The sequence below is a fragment of the Carassius gibelio genome, chromosome B24 (genome assembly GCF_023724105.1).
Source record: "Carassius gibelio isolate Cgi1373 ecotype wild population from Czech Republic chromosome B24, carGib1.2-hapl.c, whole genome shotgun sequence".
Taxonomy (NCBI): domain Eukaryota; kingdom Metazoa; phylum Chordata; class Actinopteri; order Cypriniformes; family Cyprinidae; genus Carassius; species Carassius gibelio.
In genome coordinates, this window is record NC_068419.1 from 9,574,931 (window position 1) to 9,595,716 (window position 20,786).

Below are 20,786 nucleotides of genomic sequence, written 5' to 3' on the forward strand. Positions count from 1 at the left end.
GCTTGTGCCTTAGTTTAGCTCTTTAACCCAAATAAAAAATATGATACGTTTGTGAGGTGAGACATGGACCCTCTCAGACTCATGGAGCTCCTGGTGTGTTTTGCTGAAAGTGTGACTCCCAAACGTGAGCGTCAGATGCTGATGTGTGTCATTAGGATTGATGGTCAGGGCGAGTTAAGATGCACATCAGTCCTCGTGCCTGTGAACCCAAACAGTCTCTGCAAGCCATTGAAGAGTCGTCAAACCCACTTCAATTCTGTATTATCTTCAATTTACTGTCATCTGAACAGAGCCTGCAAACAGCTGAGCCCCTTCACATTTAATTGCTCTCTCTCTTTCTCTCCCTTTCTTTATTTTTTCTTTCTTTCTTTCTAATCATCTATATGTCATTGCATCTGTTTGTCTTTCTATTAATGTCAGTCGGTCTATGTCTAACAATCCGCATGTCCATCCATCTATCGTTCTGTCTGTCTTTCTATCATTTTTTCTTATTTATCATCCTATATATTTTTTATCTATCTATCTATCTACCTATCTATCTATCTATCTATCTATCTATCTATCTATCTATCTATCTATCTATCTATCTATCTATCTATCTATCTGTCTGTCTGTCTGTCTGTCTGTCTGTCTGTCTGTCTGTCTGTCTTCTGTCTGTCTGTCTGTCTGTCTGTCTGTCTTCTGTCTGTCTGTCTGTCTGTCTGTCTTCTGTCTATCTGTCTGTCTGTCTTCTGTCTGTCTGTCTGTCTTCTGTCTGTCTGTCTGTCTGTCTGTCTGTCTTCTGTCTATCTGTCTGTCTGTCTTCTGTCTGTCTGTCTTCTGTCTGTCTGTCTTCTATCTGTCTGTCTGTCTGTCTGTCTATCTGTCTATCTGTCTTCTGTCTGTCTGTCTGTCTGTCTGTCTTCTGTCTTCTGTCTGTCTGTCTGTCTGTCTGTCTTCTATCTGTCTGTCTGTCTTCTGTCTATCTGTCTTCTGTCTGTCTGTCTGTCTGTTTGTCTGTCTCCTGTCTGTCTGTCTTCTGTCTTCCTGTCTGTCTGTCTGTCTCCTGTCTGTCTGTCTTCTGTCTATCTGTCTTCTGTCTGTCTGTCTGTCTGTTTGTCTGTCTCCTGTCTGTCTGTCTTCTGTCTTCCTGTCTGTCTGTCTGTCTTCTATCTGTCTGTCTGTCTTCTGTCTATCTGTCTTCTGTCTGTCTGTCTGTCTGTTTGTCTGTCTCCTGTCTGTCTGTCTTCTGTCTTCCTGTCTGTCTGTCTGTCTGTCTGTTTGTCTTCTGTCTGTCTGTTCGTCTATCTATCGTTCTGTCTGTTTATCTGTTATTGCATTTGTCTGTCTTCCTATCTATTAGTCTGTCTGTCTGTCTGTCTGTCTTTCTGTACAAAAGTTAGATTTATAATTAGAACATCGTACTGTCTATCATCTATCCAGCCAAGTATCTCTGCTCTGTTGTTCTTGCTATCATTGCTTCTACTCTATCTATCTGTCTATCTATCTATCTATCTATCTATCTATCTATCTATCTATCTATCTATCTATCTATCTATCTGTCTGTCTGTGTCTGTCTGTCTGTGTCTGTCTGTGTCTGTCTGTCTGTCTGTCTGTCTGTCTTTATCTGTCATGTTTTCTCGCTAACTCAATTTCATGACCAAGTCTCTGTGAAACTGATCAAAAAAAGAGAGCTGACGGCAGCACATGACAGAGGCCTCTTCCTCTCCTGACCTTTCGGAGACCTCCCATCATGTTCATACTCCCCACAGTCACCCGCTGCAGCCGATCTCTGTGAAACACGCCAGCTCCGTGCTTCGGGACAGCTGTGTACCGCGCTCCACCTAAATATACCGAGTCAGCAGCCGCATTCATGGCTCAGTGTAGGTTGTTGGGCCGAGGCATGTGTGCACTTTCGCTGGCTCAGCCGTAACATGTGGAACAATTAACAAACTGTGATGAGAGATGTGCGTTCAAAAGTTGACAAATGGGTGGGAAACGAAAAAGACGCATTGCCTTTTCTACAAATGGAAAACAACTGGCCGTGTGAGCCAGCCAGTAAAAATTCTCTCTGCATATTAGTTACAGATGAATACCACTGGCACAGGAAAAATATCATAGCCTGCATGTGTTCAGACAACAGTGAAGTCTGTGTAAAGTGGTGTGAATTGCTGTTTGTTTATGTGTGGATATGTTGTCAATAAAGAGCTTGTGTGAATGTTTTGGTATGTTAACTGAGTTTGTAGGCAGCTCTATGGATAGATAGCTTACAAAATATGGCCTTGGACTAGAACGGGTGTTGTAAATTTAGATATGTAATGGTTCCAGCATGCTCCATGTGGTTCGGTGTGATTCCAGACAGAATAGACAAATGCACTGTAATATGGTGTCTCAATAAAGACATTTAAAGTATCTGGAACACTCATTGTGCTTATCAGATTTTCCAGCCTCTGGGCTTCCATAAGAGCTTGAGCCAATTTAAAGGGACAGTTCATGCAAAATGGAATTTTTTTTTTTATAATTTACTAGCATCGTAAACAACATATTTCAGTCATGATAAAGCTACTTCACAATTCTGAAAGAATTTTTACTGTAAAAAAAATAAAAAAATAAAATAATATATATATATATATATATATATATATATATATATATATATATATATATATATATATATATTTATATATATATATATATATATATATATATATATACAGGTGTATTGTTGTTGTTTTCAAAATTGTAAATTTACTTGATTTTTGGAGTGTGTTTTCCAAGTAATTACAATTTAAGTCAAAATTTTATGTTTAATTCAGTAAGTTATTTGCTTATTTTCTGTGTGAAAAATTGTTTCAAAGTGGATCTTAGACCAATTCTTTTTTCACTGAGAATCAATCCTAGTTTAGTATCAGAGAGCCTGACGCCGTTATTTGACTCAGACTTCATTTAGAGTAAGATTTTCAGTGAATAAAAAGAGTCGTAAAGACTAATTAATGGTGCTTTTATCCTTTTTAGAGCTTGTCGGTTCATTTTATGCAAAGTTTTGCCTATTTTTTTCAATTTAAAGTTTTGCTAACTTTTCAAGATTTAAAAGATCTATCTGTCATGGTGTGCTCACAGATGATAACGGCATATCGCCTTAGCCCCAATGCCTGTAAATTGGTCTACACATGGTTAAGTAGGTTTATTTCATAATTCTCATAAAGAAATTTAATCTTACCTTACACTTCATCAAGAAACATAGAAAGAGGGTTTAATGAGAGGGATATTTCATCAGTTCTCATTTACCCCGCATGACGGTACAAAAAAAGGGGATGAGAAATGAAATGAAACGGAGCATTTTTAATTATGATCATTCTGATCTCAGCAAACATGTTCCTTGTGGAATTAGTTGAAGCAATTAAAATGTAATTTATGTCCCTTTTGGCATACCGCGAGTGTTGATTTAAAGCTCAGTTAGCATGCACTGTTTGTTCCAGTACAGCTTTATGGAGTCTAATTAGCAGTGGTTAGCCAGGATTGCTAGCTGTCCAAACAAACGAAATACTGTTGGCCAATAAGACATACTGAGATGTGTGGAGGCTGGTCTCTAAACATGTGTCTGTAAACCAATCAGCCTCACTGTGGTTACATTGATTAGTGTCTGGCTGAGTGTGTGTGAGTTTGTGTGTTTATGTGGGTGTGCCGCTCCACATTTAAAGGGAGCTGGGTTTGTGACCGAGTACATGAGAGGAGAAGACGGGGAAGAAAATTCTTCTAGAGAGAAACCCAAAGCTGTATAATTATGCGCACACACACACACCGGATCAAGTTTCTCTTTAAAAAGCAACCAATTATTGTAATGTGTGTGGTTGAAAACAAATTCCTGAAAAGAGATGGATTTTCCTTATAAACACGAAGACTTTTCCAGCAGCAATCAGGAGCGGTGCGGTGTATTATTGGAAATCTGTGTCTGGTTGAGGTTGGCAATGTAAAATATCAGAATTATAGATGTGTCATAGGTTTAACAGACAAATATAAAATATGTACCTTTCAATAGTCAAAATTAGACACTATCAAAGTTTTAGTAGTGCTCTTACTGAATGCATTGAAGACTTGTAAACTTGAAGCCAACCGCATATTATTTTGCTGTTCATTCGTTTAATTTTACGGACGATGTACCTCTTTCACCCTGACGTTAATTAAACCCTGATGTAGCAAAAATAACCACAAACTTCACAAATATGTACTTAAGGGTACAGAAGTAATAAAAAGGCAAGTTAGAGCAGGGGAAAGTGAAACAGAAGAAGAGTGAGATGTAATTTAATGTCACTGTTTAGAATGCATCGCCACACACACACACACACACACACACACACACACACACACACATATATATATATATATATATATATATATATATATATATTTTTTTTTTTTTTTTTTTTTTTTTTTCTATAATTTATAGAATGCATTAGTTAAATCTTGTAAAATTATATAGAATATTATTATGATATATTATCAACAACATATTTGGGCAAAACAAGGCAAAAATATGCTGAAGGCTTTTAATTCATCAACAAGAGGGAGCACCGAGGGACATTATGAGTATTTGTGTCAGTTTAGTTATGCAACATCGCTCCCTACTGTTGTTATGTGATACTGCATCTTCATTCAGGTAAATCAGATTTGCCTGTGTACAGTTTTTAAAAGACCCAGGATTCAGTTTCATAGTTAGAAAACAGCCACTTCAACAGCAAACACCTGACGTACTGTATTTACTAGAAATGTGTTTATACATAATGTTTTCAAAATGGTTTAAGTCGCAAATTTTGAACCATAAATATAGCCGTCTTCCTATGGACTGAAACAATACGCCGAAGCCCAAAGGGAGCGACTACCCTGAGAAGCAGCTAACCTCCGAATAATGGCTGTTTTTCATCTAAAGCTCATCTTGCTTGATTGGTGAGGCTGAAAAGCTGAGCTTAACCTTTAAAAATATAGCCATGTGCTTTTAATAGATTCTCTGAGAGCCCCATGATGAAGAGAATTACAGAAATGAACAAGGCAAACAATCAGGGACCTCGCTACAAGGCCCTTGCCATGAGAAGCATTTCAATCACGCACCCAGCTGAATTTTCTCCCAGACCGGAGGTTAATAGCATGAAATGCCCTTCAGTCTCCTGAAAGCGAAAACTGGAGCTGCAGCAATATATCTGTTTCATAAGTCACCAGCTGCCTCATATTACAGCACAGAGTTGCTCATTATTCAACATGGGAACATATTCTTCGGAGTTCCACAGGAGGATCCCTGATATAATTGTTTATTTGTATGTTTTAAAAGAGGCCAAAGGCAACCGCATTGTGTTATCTCTGTCAATAGAGCCGCGTTTATTAGTTGATGCGTTATTGGCTGCAGTGAATAGAGAGTTGGAGATGAGGCAGAACATGTTTGTACATACAGGATCAGAAAGTCCCTTTGGGGATTTTTATTTTTTAACAAAGTAAAAGCTCTGAGATCGACTGGTGCTTGATGAATAAACTAGACATAAGAATAAAGGTAGAGAAGCTGCGGATTGAACTAGTTCAGCCCTGTCTTATTTATTATTTAGTAGGGGACTGAAAGTTGCTCAACAAATGTTCAATTTCTGTTTGTATGACTGAAACATGGCCAGTATCTATTTACACATTCATTCATTCATTCATTTGAATAATGCTTTTGTTTTGCACACATAGCTGTATATGATTTTTCGGGTTCATGAATTTATTGTTAATATTGACATTTTCGAAAATGTATCTTTTAGTTTCTCACCCTCATGTTAATTAAAAACCGGAAAGGAACAGTTCAGTTGAACTTTTATAGATGTCTTGGGCACTCTTCTTTTTTAATGGAAATAAATGGGGTAAGCTTCAAAATCGTCCATTCCTCTGAAAATGTTTTTTAAACGGCTTGAGAAGACTTGAAATATATTGCATGAGTCTACTGGACCACTTTTATTGTGCTTTTTTGTCAGTTTTGTGCTCAACAGCTCTAGTCCCCATCCACTTTCATTATATGGAAAACAGCAGCAGGATATTCTTTCAAAATTCTCCTTTTGTATTTCACAGAAAATCATGAATTCAATACAATATGAGGGTGAATATTAACATTTCTGGTTAATTTCTTACAGAGAAAATGGTGCTTGATAAAGAAATAAAACATTATTATAAAAGACAGAGAAGCTGAGAATTAGAGTCTAAATTTGAAAACTACACTAAAAATTATTAATTATCGGTTCAGTCTTGTCTTATTATTTAGTTGGTTTTGTTTGAGATTGAACACTTTTTGCAATACCCAGATGCAAATCACACATATACTTCATCCAGTTCACATTAAAATTCGTAATGATTCAAAGCACCGTTAGTTTGAATCCACCGAACGCTGCAGCACTTTGGCTCTGGATTCTGTTAGGAAAGAGTACAACAACAGCCGATGCATCGGTCACTCTGAGACACTGCAACACATAAACACGTAGAGACTGTGTGAGAATCATAAAAGCCTGCCGCCCTGTAAAATCTGACCCAATATGAGCAATATGCGTCACTGTAATTGTGTTTATTGGGAGAGGGCCCAGACACTGTGGTAATTACATATTGTTACAGTCTGCATCCCTATATATTTGATTTATGTATTTTGGCTCCAGCTGACAGATAAATAAGAAAAATTGTTATATTAAGCGGTAATAAATATGAATCATTTCGCAATCTGCCAGGAAATAATATTGTAATCTGTGAGGTGGAAGGCTTAAACAATGTATGTATTTGTGCGAGTGTACAGCATGGTCTGTACTTTGAAGAGACTGATATATCACAGCCAGCTGAGACACACATTTAAGTCCTGTACAGTGTCTGCTCTTTAATACTGGGTGTTGTGTACAAGCCGATGGGTCACTCTATCTGTCTCGGACAGGAAATGTGTGAAAAACATAAATAAACAAATAATGGAAGTGCATTATTAGGATAATTATAGGCACGGATTTCACTGTTTGTGACTGATGTATCAATGACAATGTGCTCTTTTAGCTAAAAGGGACTGATGGCACAAAAATGAAAAGAAGATTTTATCTATGCAAAGAAAGTCAGTGGGGACCAATGTTGTTTTGTATTATTTTGAAAAAAAATAATGCAAAATAGCATCTTTTGTGTTAAAGTACATTGAAATTCACACAGGTTTGGAACAACATGGATGAGTAAACTCAATTTTCATATTTGGGTAAACTCTACTGTATGTCTCCTATGCACAGAAATGAGAATGCTGCAGCATTAGTTTGCAGTAACATGAAAACTTAAATATAACTCAAGCATGACACACACAATCCCATTCAAAAATTTGAATATCAAGGCGGGTCTCAGCAACAAGATGCACAATAGGTCAGTACTCCCCACTAAACAAACGGTTTTCACCTGCCTCAACATCTCACTGTTTACATTACAACTGATGCACATAAGCAAACATTGCAATTCTGCACTTATTTACTCGCCACCTGACAACGTGGCTACACCGGACATGACAGTTGTCCGCTGCAAATTTGCTTACATTCGGCGTGCAGAGTGAGATGTGCAATGCACCTGCAACGCTTAGGTGCTTGGGGACACGCAATCCATTTTAGGAGAAGAATAATGTTTGGTAGCAAATAGGTAAAAGTGTAGAATTGCACTGTCTGCTTATGTGCATCAATGGCAATGTAAAACAGTGAGATGTTGAGGCAGGTGAAAAGCGTTTGGTTAATGGCGAATATTGACTTGTTGTGCGTCTTGTTGATATAATGATTGACAGTTTGGGGGCATGATCTGCTCGGAATGCATTTTCAAATTCACATTAGTCTAGACTGATCACAGGGTTTTAATGAAAATGCAACCATTTTGCTGCACATTTGACTCAGAATGCATTTTGAAATTCACACTACATTTTGCTACAGTTATCTCACGGTGTCTCAAAGAAAATGCAATCTCAAGTGTCCTACCTGTAAGTCTACATGCATTTAGGAAAAATGGCATGTAAATGATAATTTTGCTACAGTTTTTGCTTGGACATGTTGAACATATCTAATCAAAATTTCATTTTAATTTTGCAACTTATAATGCCTTAAAATATGTTTTTAATTTACATATTAAAACTAGTGTAGAAAATGGCAAATTTAAATATAATTGAAATTTTATTTTTTTCATTTTGCATTAAATGTTGCACATATGTATGGGAAAATGTACATTTAAATACAGAAATACTTTGCCATTTTACATATTGCATTGTCATTTTGCATATTATATTTTGAAATGAATTTTGCTACCCATATTCTTCTATAAATATGTATATAGTAGTAGCATATGAATATGTGAAGCGAATATGAATATGTTAATAATTCCTCATCAAAAATGAGAGAGCTATGATATTAGTTTGCATTTATATGCACATTTCAAATCTGACTCAAATATGACTAATGTTGACTACTGAACTCTCCCCAATAGTCAACATTAGTCATCTTTGAGTCAGATTTTAAATGTGCATATTAAAGCAAACTAATATTATAGCTCTCTCATTTTGTCGAAGAATTATTTACACTCACACACACACACATACATTTTTATACACATATTTATCAAATCAAAATTAAGTAAACTAATGAATGCAACATTGACAAGATTTACTAAAAGGTGGGAATGAATTAACAAGTTGTGGAATGTTTAATATTTCCGATATTTGTGTTTTGTTTTTGTATAACATTTTACAATTGTATAATTGTTTGTAACATTACTTTCTACAATGAAAAGTAGAAAGAGATTGCTTTTAGTGGCTTACACATGAAGCATGTGGCCCACTTTACCCCAAAGCTACTATTTGGGGGAAAAAATGCTTCATTTAATAATTCACTGCCAGAAATGTATATATGACTCTATGTAGAGCTTATTAATTAATTTTCAGAGTGCTGTACTCTTAAAGCCTGGCAAAGTTTTGCCTCCCTACTTCAAACCAATACTGTACCTCTTGGCCTCACACCCATATGCTCAGAGATAAGCAGTCAGTCCTGCCTGTCAGAGGCTGTAGCGTGGCAGAGTCAAGCTGTCTCCTCCTGAGTTTCTCTGTCCGCCTTTTGTTTAGCACTCTGTTCTCTATATAGCTGTTGAGCACCAGCAAGACTCCAGCCTGACCTTTGCCGGTAATCCTTATAAAACATAAATGCATGATATCTCCGCTTCTCTCTCACACACACTCTGTCTCTACATAAGACCACCCCATGGCCCTCATTACAAGCATCCCACTGCCAGCCGATGTCACTGTCTAATTACAATCACCCTTGATCTGCTAGATCATGACGTGAGACCTGCAGCTCACCGGTGTGCAGTGCCGAGGGTCTTTTCCCCGCAGGCGGTGTGCTGAGACGGGCCGACAGGACTGATGAGGGCGCTGCTTGCGGCTCTCCCTCCACGCTGCACCGCGAGCCGACAGGCGGAGGATCATTAGTGAACCAGCTGTTAACAAGCAGCGACAGGACAGCCAATATCACTTCCTGTGTGAGTGACACGCTGTGGGTGGCGACACGAGGAGGCCAGGTGGGCACAAGTTCATCTGATTTAAATCACCTGCTTTGCCAAGTTTTGAAAAAGAATTGATTAATAATTAAGCAGCAAATGAATTTATTTACTTGGATTTGAGGGTATTGTAATTTTTTGTGAGCATAAAAGCTTTTAATTTCTTTATTAAGAGTTGATTATAGAAATGATCAAATATATTTATATATTTATAATATTTAATATTTAGATCATGGAAGCCTGATGGAGGTTATTGTAAATGTCGCTGGGATTTTTTGATTGGTGTGTTTTTTCTTCTTCATTAGCTTTTGTCTATACACCTATCTATAATTGTTCAAGTTCATTGATTTAGTTTTAATATGAATTATTATGATCATGTAAGCCTGATAAAAATAATATGGCTCTCCTTTTTTGTCTTATGCAACTTTCAATAATTTTTTGTTCATACTTTTTTGTTGTTCAGATTTATAGTTCATATTTAATATTATAAAATTTCTTCATCATTTACTCACCCTCATACTACTCCAAATCCAAACAAATTTTTTATAAAGAATAATCTTGGTGCCTGTTTTATTTAAGTATCATTCAGATATTATTATAGTTTTTTTGTTTTTTTTTTTATCCATTTTTATTTTTATATTTCCTGTTTTCATGTATGTTTATAGACTGTAGTTTTAATAATTTTTTATTTGTAGTTTAAGTGATGTTAGTTCTTCAAAAATTATTTTTTCTTTTTTTAGTTTTTTAAAGCCTAAAAGAATTTCCAGAATTTCCAGATTTCCTCTCAGACCTATTGGTTACCTGTAGTTTTAATATTTTTTTATTTGTAGTTTAAGTGATGTTAGTTCTTCAAAAATTATTTTTTCTTTTTTTAGTTTTTTAAAGCCTAAAAGAATTTCCAGATTTCCAGAAAACTGTAGTTTTAATAATTTTTTATTTGTAGTTTAAGTGATGTTAGTTCTTCAAAAATTATTTTTTCTTTTTTTAGTTTTTTAAAGCCTAAAAGAATTTCCAGATTTCCTCTCAGACCTATTGGTTACCTTTGATAAAGTGCTAATTGTCTGAGATTTTAACATTCACGTTGATAATACAAATGATGCATTAATGAAGAAAAACCTTACCAGCCAACTCAACGTTTTAATCATATGCTAGATTAATTATATCACATGGAACTGGTTTTACTGCAACATGGGCACCATCTTCTCTAATACATTAGAAGCTGTTGCCCCCATCAAATCGAAAAAGGTTAGAGAAAAACATGCTGTGCCATGGTATATCAGTAATACCCATTTTCTTCAAAGAGAAACTTGTAGTCTTGAGCACAATTGGAGAAAAACTAACTTGTAAGTTTTTAGAATTGCGTGGAAAAACGGTATGTCCAGCAATAGACATCTCTAAAAGCTGCAATGGCTGATCAAATCCACAAACTCATAGAAAATAACCAAAGCAATCCAAGGTTTTTATTTAGCACCGTGGAAATAACCTGACGTCAACCGATCTTAATATTCCCTCCAGTTTAATAGTAATCACTTAATGAATTTCTTCACTGATAAAATAGATAACATCAGAAATACAATAACAAATGTAGATTCTACAGTGTCTACTTCAGCTTCATTCACCGCACCATAGCAAAAACTGCTATACAGAAACTGCACATGTTAAAATTACAAATGACTTACTTATTGTGTCTGACCAAGGCTCATATCATTTCTAGTTTTACTTGATCTTAGTGCTGCGTTTGACACAGTAGATCATGACATACTCATTCTGTATGTAGATCGATTACAAAACTATATGGGTATTCAAGGGCAGGATATAATATGGTTAGACTGTGTTTATTAAAATGGGGAGCCATCTCAGTTGGAGTGCCACAAGGATCTGTCCAAGGTCCTCTGCTATTTTCAATATACATGTTGCCCCTTTGTAATATTATTAGAAAATATGGCATTAGTTTCCACTGTTATGCTGATGATACTCAAATATACATCTCAACTAGACCAGATGAAACTTCTAAATTGTCTAAGCTAACAGAGTATGTTAAAAATTTTAAAGATTGGATGACCAATAATTTTCTCCTGTTAAATTCGGATAAGACAGAGATATTACTTATTGGACCAAAAAAACAGTACACAGAATCCCTTGGATTAAAATGTGTAACTAGACGGATGTACTGTGACTTCCTCTACAGTCAAAAACAACTGGGGGTGGTATTAGACAGCAACTTGTATTTTGAAAATCATATTTCCCATGTTACAAAAACAGCACTCTTCCATCTCAGAAACTTTGCCAAGCTACAAAACGTTACCCGTTTCTGATGCAGAAAAGCTAGTTCATGCATTCATGACCTCTAGACTGGACTATTGTAATGCACTGCTAGGTTGTTGTCCTGCATCTTCAATAAACAAGCTAAAGGTAGTCAAGAATCATGATCATGAATATATTACCCCAATTTTACAGTCTCTGCTCTGGCTACCTATTAAGTTCTGTATCAGTAACAAAATATTATTACTTACCTATAAGGCCCTTAATGGTTTAGTTCCTGCATACCTAACTAGTTTTCTATCACACTACAATACATCCTGCTCCCTGAGGTCACAAAACTCTGTACTTTTAGTAGTACCTAGGAAAGCAAAGTCCACTAAAGGAGGTACAGCTTTTTCACATTTGGCTCCCAAACTCTGGAGTAGCCTTCCTGATAATGTTCGGCGTTCAGACACATCTCTTTGGCCAAGCATTCAAAAAATGCTTCTCAGAATCCTGGACTGCAGTTATATCAAAGATCAAATGCTCATTATTGATCTTTAGCTTTGGTTAAGCAAATACATTTTGCTTGGTTGGAACAGCAGCTACGCTATTTATATCTCTATTTGTTTAGCTGTTTTTGCACTAGGATTTACACAAGCTTCAGTCTGGATCCACAACACCTTAGAAGAGATGATGCCAACCCTGAAACAACAAAGAACTACCAAATTTTGCTATAAGTTTGATTGCATCATATAATAATGCCTGTAAATAGTGTTCATCGTCTTTTTGATTACGTCTTACTCTTTAATTGATTTTATCCATACATTTCTGCCACATGAACATTAACTGACAGTCACCACTGATGAGCTACTACTTAATATTGTAGAAATGTAATTTTCTGTAAAGTTGCTTTGCAATGATTTGTATCGTGAGAAGTGCTATACAAATAAACTTGAATTGAAATATATTTCATGAGTCTACTGGACCACATTAATTGTTCTTTTTTGTTATTTTAGTGTTTACCAGTCCCCATAGGGTAAAGAGCAGCAGGATATTCTTCAAAAATTTTCTTTTTATGCTTCACAGAAAATCATATGGATTTGGTACGACAAGAGGGTGAGTCAATGATTAGAGAATTTACATTTTTGGCTGAACTATATACTTAAGCGTGTTAAATGCGAGTTGTAGTTAGGTTTTCACATATTAAGCAACAGTGTGTTTGTAACTGTGTGTGTGTGTGTGTGTGTGCATGTGTGTGAAAAGAAAGAGAGATATTAGAAATGATGGTATGACACTCTCCCATCAGGACAAAATCCATCACTGTCAGAGGCAGCAGACTAAGAGTAGCAGAGCTCCCAGACCACAGATTCAATTTCCCTCCCTTGAGCCGTTCAGCCCGGCCCACACGTACAGACACCTTCCGTCTGAATAATAGCTCCGCATAGATTTGAATTTTCACTCTGCACTCCAGAGCAGGGCCGCTGTCCAAATCTAACTTTAGGAGTTTTGTTCTAACACATCCCACTTCTCTCACACCAGTATATGAAAATATAAACAGCTCACGTGTTACAGAGAGTTTGTGCAAGTTCAGCAGCAGTTCGTATTCATTTGTAAATGCATTAATATTAGGTCTTCGTAATTACTTTTTGAGGATAACTTTGGAGTTTTCAATCATTGTAGACAAACACTGGAACATTTTTTCTTCATGTTCTGTCATAATCAGATATTATAATTCATGCAGGCCCATGATTAGGTCTACAAATGCACCTTTGCTCTTTTGTTTCCAATCAAAAGCCAGCTACAGGGTCCACCAGACGCCACCTCTGTGGAGTGTGATTGAGTGGACAGACATGCTTGACAGATTTGAAATTACAACTGGAGAGTGTGATCAAAGTTTTAAGGCTGTGGTCCCATCTGGCTTTAAACCACCTTATGTCTCTATTGCTCATGCACAGGGGTCACAATTACATAACGGATCTCTCAGAAAATCCACATGGATTCATTGGTAGTGAAAATTGGCTGAGAACTGTGAACTCCAGTGTGGTGTAAGCTGATTAATGATTAATGTGCAGCTCTGCCACTTAAAAGGCAGAAAAGGTCAGCGGCTCTGCCAAAGGGTTCGGGGGTCTCAAAATACTTACAGAGAAATGACACGGCAAATGACGAAGAAAGGAAACGTTGGTCTTTCCACAGGTTTTCCCACTTGAAATTCATTTCTTCCTGTCATGGCGGATAAATAAACCCATTTTAATCAGGAAAAGAAATTGCATTGCTAAATATTACCATATATTGGAGGGAAAGCAAAAACAATCCCATTTTTAAAATATTATACAGCTATAGGCACCTAAATATATACAATGTAATTAAACATAACTGACATAAAAAAGGAACAGATATAATACTCCAAAATGGACGATGTGATTGTGCACTGGCTTCAATCACTCATTAGGTGGAGCTGCACTTGAAATATAAGAGATTTGTGAGTGAACAGCGCCATCCAGTGGGACATCACTGTCACTGTCTTAGTACAGAGAATATATATGGTTATTGGTGAATAGAATAGAATAGAATATAACTTACCAAACAAAAAAGACATTATAATTAATAAATATATGTAAATATATATATATTAAAACAAGAAACATCAGGTTTTTCCCAAAGATTGCTTGAATTTATTCAAATATTTACATACCTACAGATGAAAATATCATCAAATATATTTATGCAAAATTGAGGACGTAGATCTAGTGACTGGAAGACAAAAAATGGGCAGAGGTTTGATACGGCAAGCTCTATTGAACACATTGTCAAAAGGGTTAATAGGCAGTGTCAGTCAGACTTTAAGTCAGGCTCGAGTTCATAATAAAAGAAGAATTTTCATCATGAAGCACCACACGCTGCAAATGTTCGGATCACACATGATTAGTCCCTTGCGGGATGTGAACAGTTACACACAGGTATTCTATCAGGAGCAGTGCCATGCAAGACCATCATAGACAGTTTAACAAAAGTGCAGCACTTACATTATGTGAATATCAACATGATATCAAAAGACAGCACAATTTAATATCAAAATCTGATATTACTATTACAACACTACACCTATAAAATGACTGAACATTGAGTGCGTATTAGCTGCGCTACTCTGGCAGTTAATAGGTGAATCCGATGCGGTGATCCATCTGATCTCCCAAGAGTGTCTTCGCCAATCTAATGCCATTACTTCTGACCCAAATTCCCACCTAAGCACCAAACAACTAAAGTGAAGTTATTAAGTAGAAATCATACCTACATCAGCTAAAGTAGCTGTGATTCTTAAGGCCCAGCCTTTCACAGTAGCTTCCTCAAAGCAAAGTGTCCTCCATCCGGATCGTTAACGGAGAGGGATGCTCTGCTACTTTCAGTGTCAACCCCTCCGTGCTCAGTTCTAAAATCAGCCACTAGAGGGGGTACTTCCTGATTCTGTCACTGAAGTCTGTTATGTACCTTCCCCTTTGCCTTCTTCCTGCTTGGAATCGGAGTCTGCCAAGCTTTGGTTTTTCTCTCCATCATTCCCTGCCTCTGAGAGCAAAACATAGAGAGCTTTGTTAGTGAAAACAAAAACAGAAAAAAACCCCAGATGGTTATGATGAAAACTAGTGGATACTCAACGGCCTATGGCACGGCAGGCTGTTTAGCAGTCGCTGCTATGCTTTTTTCACAGGGATGCCTTCGGCTAACAGGCCTATATGTGATAAAGCACATCCGTGTTTGTCTTGAGCTAAAAACTGGTGCAGGAAGCCACTAACATGCCCTCTAAACTCTCTAGTTTGCCTAAAGCAGGCTCGCCTGGTGCATTATTCATGACCAGCCTGCCTCTTAGTGCCATATTACATTACTGCAGTGTTTTAATGACACTCCATGTTCTTTCTGAAGAGATAACACTCAGCTTTACTCACCTGCTTTGCTGATATTGAGCTCAGACAGAGTTTGGGAGAGTCCGCTAGCGTCCAGGCCACCGGAGGATCCCAGGATTTCGTGCACAGCATTGCGTCGGCCGGTCCTTCCAGAGGCCATGAAGTCTTCATACGTCACCTCGACATCAGTCATATCTAATGCGTTTCAACATAGCAGTGCCTGTGACAGAGAGATGTTCTTATTTAGAGCCACTGTGATGTCATCAAACATGAAAAACTCATGTGACTTTATGTGTATAGTCACAATTATTAACCTACTAAAAGGAATCCAAGCACAAAGATGAACATTACTGCTGCAAAATGTCCTTTTAATTATTAAAATATTTTTTGGCTTGCCTCACTACAATACATTGGGCTACTGGTTCTCATAAATAAGTTTTCTAATGTATTAAGAATTTATATATTTTTAGATAGTTTCATTTTTCACTTGTTCCAAGTCTGATGCACCTGTCTATTTTTAGCAATGCATTTTTTTCTATATAAACAATATATGATATATGCTAATTCGATTTTATATGACACATTTTTAAATGTTAATATATTTTATTTTTTAATAATTTATATTTAAATAATATATATTTACAATTATTAAAATACAATATTTACAATACAATATATACAAAATATACAGTACAATATTCAGTACAATATTCAGTACAATACAATATTTAAAATACAATATACAATACAATAAAATATATACAATGTTTATATTTATAAATGTAAATATTTGATTTGCTTTCATCAAATGTTTATCTTAAAAACATTATTTACAAAAAATAAGCAACAAGCTACAATGTATACAGCTCTACCGTAAACTACTCTTCAAAAGTATGGGGTCAGAAAGATTTTTTTTTAAGAAATTTATATTTTTATTCAGCACATAGACATTAAATTGATTAACAATGACATTAAACACATTTATAATGTTAAAAAAGTATTCTATTTCAAATTAATTCTGTTCTTTTGAATTTTCTATTCATCAAAGAATCCTGATAAAAAATTATAATAATTTAAAAAAATAAAAATAACTTGATCACACAGATGCAGCCTTTGTAAGTATAAGAGACTTCTCTTAAAAACATTAAAACAATTTTGAACAGTAGTGTAAAATTCATAAATTCATACATTTTGAATATTTTCAAACTGATTCTATAACCCATAAACATTTGAACAACAACTATTTTAACCATTAGGAATCCCAACAATGTAACAATGTAAAGATTATATATGCAGTCATAATCTGGCCTAGATAAGTAGCTAAGCTTGGATAAGGGACTGTTTATTCTGTCACATTTGTGATGTCATGCATTTCTAAATTGTCCTTCTGAATTTCTTTCTTACTAGAGATTCTTTTTGTATGTTGCATGAAAATGTCCCTTAAAACATTATTAGTACTCTGATCCCTGAATAGATCATCAAAACAGATGTGGCTCAAATCTGCCAGAATGTTGTTGAACTAAATATCACTCATGATGAGATGTGAGGACGGTCTTCCCTGAGCTCAGAGTTATATTTAGCCCATTTTATCATCTCAGCACAGTCATTCTCAGCTGTTGCCTTCAAAATGGTGCCACTGTGTAGTGAAACACCCAGAAGGAGGTCATCATTAAAGGGCTGTTCACAGCATTAGACTTTTTTGGTTACTAAATAAGTGGAGAGAAAAAAAAGGTGTATTATATGTTTAATTGGACTTTCTGTTCACAGTAATACGATGTACATGTATATATGATCAAAGTGTATGTAAAAAGTTATGTAGAAATACAGAAAATTCAGAAACTTTTATTCACCAGTGTACTTAATATACCATGATGTTGCATTCTACTGATATGCCTCTGGCTGTGAGCACTAAATGAAGTGTCTTTTTTCATTTATACATGGGAAACAGACATAATCTAAAGCGCACTTGGCAAAGTAATTCAAGTCCAAAAAATCAATGTGGACTTGAGTGAGCAGTTCCTCGAGGCAACAGTGACAACCGTGCAGCAGAGTTGTCACACACGCTTACCCTGCCTATGTCTAGGTAGACCTCTGAGGAATCCACCAACGCACCCTCAGAGACAGCTTGTGCAACAGTTTGGACAAAACAGCCCTAACAAACTGAGAATTCAACAATAGAGGTTCAGCAGGCTCACATTTTACATAACAAAGAACAAAACAGGACTGCTGTAGAAAGAGTGCAGAGATAGGTGTGCCTCTTTTTTGCATAATGTGTACACCACTGGTGTTTGAGAATGAGACCTGGGATGGAACAGGTTGCTACTTAGAAAATAAAGGTTTATAAGAATTAAACTGAGAAGCAGGAGCAACCTGCACCCATTTTTACACTCAATTTGGGTGTCATAGTTTTAAAAAGTTAAATATTCATTATATATTTTTTCAGAATGAATATCAAATTTGATTGTACCTAATTTGTGACCCTGGAGCACAAAATCAGTTATAAGTAGCAGAGGTATATTTGTAGCAATAGGCAACATTTCATTGTATGTGTCAAAATTATCAATTTTTCTTTTATGCCAAAAATCATTAGGACAAAAGATAAAGTTCCATGAAGATACTTTGTAAATTTCCTACCGTAATTATATCAAAACTTCATTTTTAACTTTAAAGGTTATTTTCTCAATATTTAGATTTTTTGCATAAAAAAAATATCTATATGAAGTACTGATTCATGACCTGAGAACAGGTGGTTTCAGGTGAAGTAAGTGATAATACAATGTTATCATTGCAATAATAATAAACAGAATTCAAATTAAATAGTCATTAAATATTATAGTTAAAAATGTTTATTCATTTCAGTGTCTTTATTCATTTGTTTATTAACTATTATTATTATTATTATTGTTGTTGTTGTCGTTGTTGTATTTTTTTAAACTGATGGTCAAAACTAAATAGTTAATCACAACCTTTTTTTTTTTACAGTCCAAATATTGCAAATATCGACCTACGATATATTATATTAGAACATTTTCTGGAATTATAAGAGATCTAATGTTAGTTACAATGTGCATCATAATAATAACTTTATTCACAGTTAAACCCTTCATTGCCTCAAACTCTGAATATAAATCACCTCATTAACTGAAGCCAAACTGAAACAATAGAGATATGATTGTGACAATCTAGCTCTTCTTCTTTGCCTTTGTTTAAATGAACACACAATCCTGACAGATTTATGAACATTTAGAGGTTAAAATGCATAACCAAATAATAACGTTTTTTTTATTTTATTTTGTATTTATTTATTTATGTGGTAAGACACTGCTACTAGCTCTCGTCCTTGACATGTCACGTGTACTCGGTAATAACGTCACATCAAAACATAATACCCAACTTGACATATCCAGATATGACAGCTACAAGTGCAAATCCCAACGGAACGATTCTTTTATTTACAGCACACGGCGTTTGATCTTAAATTAATGCAACGGGTTATATAAATCTGACAAGCTATAACGTTACACAGATGCTAATGAAACAGGAGCGCTTAACACAGAATACGACTCAGGGGGTCATTTATAAGGCCGAGCGAATTCGCAAATCGTACCTGTTTTAGGCTGGACGTGTGTCGTCTAGTGGTCAAGGCTGCAGTTTTGTCGCTCTGGTTAATACTTCAGTAGGATGCGACGCTGCTGTCAGTGCTGCTGCTGCTGCTGGTTCAGTCCATGAGTCTGCACTCTGCAAGACAAGAGAGAGATGACGTATGCGCGTTACTGAGTGCTGATGATATGCGCGAGGATTATCCTAAACCACTCTATCTGTTAATGCTCAGTAGTGCTGAGGCGTTTGATTCATCTCAGTGACTCGAATCTTCTGTATCGGTTCACAGATTCGTTCAGTGACTCTTTGTTTTGTGTTTTGACTTCAGCCGGTAGGTGGCGACAGTAGTGAGTCGTTTTTGTTATGATGACCGTTCACTCGTGGTTCTTTAAAAAGACAGTTTGATCATTGTATTGTTTTCCCACCCAATATCTCTCAAATTGACAGTGAGACTGATGTGCCTAATTCGTTTATGTGATGATAATGAGTTGACTCCTTCATTAGGTGCCAAAATAGTCTCTCAAAAGGAAGACTAAATATATGATTCACTAAATGCAAGCGATTTGTTTGCCTGTTTGTTTTCTTTTGATATTTCATTAATACTCGATAGGAAATGTGTGACCTGGAACACAAAACCAGTCATAAGTAAAACGGATATACTAGCAATAGGCAACATTACTACTATTATTATTATTTCTTTATTTCAGACCCTTTAATCCATATCACAAACAATACCAGAAACAAGGGAAGAAAATCACATAGAAACATACATTTACATACAACAATCACTATTTAAAAACATACAAACTTGAATTCCAGTGCTTCAAGAGCAAGGAAGACTACTAATAAATGTAATATTTAATATAAGAAATCATGAATATTATTTTGCTGAAATTTCTTTGCCCAATTTTTAAAAACATCTCTAGCAAGTGCAATTCAGATACATTTTAATTCCATCCAGCCCTAAAAAGATAACTTTTAACTACTTATTAAAAGAAAGGTCTACCAGCATTTTTTAGACAACACACTGTTTCATCATATACATAAAACGCAACTCGTTGATATGTTTAGAATTCTTGCAGTTAAAAATGATCACACAAAATAGCCTCTGTTGATAGAATCTCAATTAATCTCTTCTCTGTTAAGATTTTATACTGCCAAGGTCATTTGCCGTTGACTTGCCCAATCATGTTTTTCACAATGCCTGTGTTTATAATAATCGCTCACTTAAGTTAAACTTTCAACATTTAACATAAATAATAATAAAAATAGATATATGGTCTGTTGTGGCCAAGTTATACAAAATCTCAGGTTTAGACAATAATGTGCATCAGCTGTGCATATACAGTGGTCCAAACAAGATGTTGTATTCCATGCTTCACTGATATATGTATAACTATCTATTGGTAACGATTGGGGTCTAAATTATTTTAAGAATTTCCTACCATAAATATATCAAAACTTAATTTTTTTATCAGTAATATGCATTGCTAAGTACTTCATTTGGGCAATTTTAATGGA

The 20,786-nt window shown here is 35.7% G+C and overlaps 1 protein-coding gene and 1 long non-coding RNA gene across 2 annotated transcripts in view; both read right to left on the reverse strand.

Annotated features, from left to right (window-relative positions):
• LOC128013673 (uncharacterized) overlaps positions 1-14,293 on the reverse strand; it is a 31,423-nt gene extending 17,130 nt beyond the window's left edge. Inside the window, exon 1 of the long non-coding RNA XR_008183365.1 lies at positions 12,039-14,293. This is a non-coding gene — a long non-coding RNA (uncharacterized LOC128013673). The remainder of the gene's footprint in view (positions 1-12,038) is intronic.
• A 125-nt stretch (positions 14,294-14,418) lies between these two features.
• On the reverse strand, positions 14,419-19,537 carry pkia (cAMP-dependent protein kinase inhibitor alpha). Its single transcript, XM_052596800.1, has 3 exons — positions 19,273-19,537; positions 15,708-15,885; positions 14,419-15,330 (listed from the first exon to the last, which is right to left on the reverse strand). Exons 2-3 carry the CDS (start codon positions 15,856-15,858, stop codon positions 15,248-15,250), a joined length of 234 nt encoding a protein of 77 aa, XP_052452760.1. The 5' UTR covers positions 15,859-15,885; positions 19,273-19,537; the 3' UTR covers positions 14,419-15,247.
• Between the last annotated feature and the right edge of the window lie 1,249 nt (positions 19,538-20,786).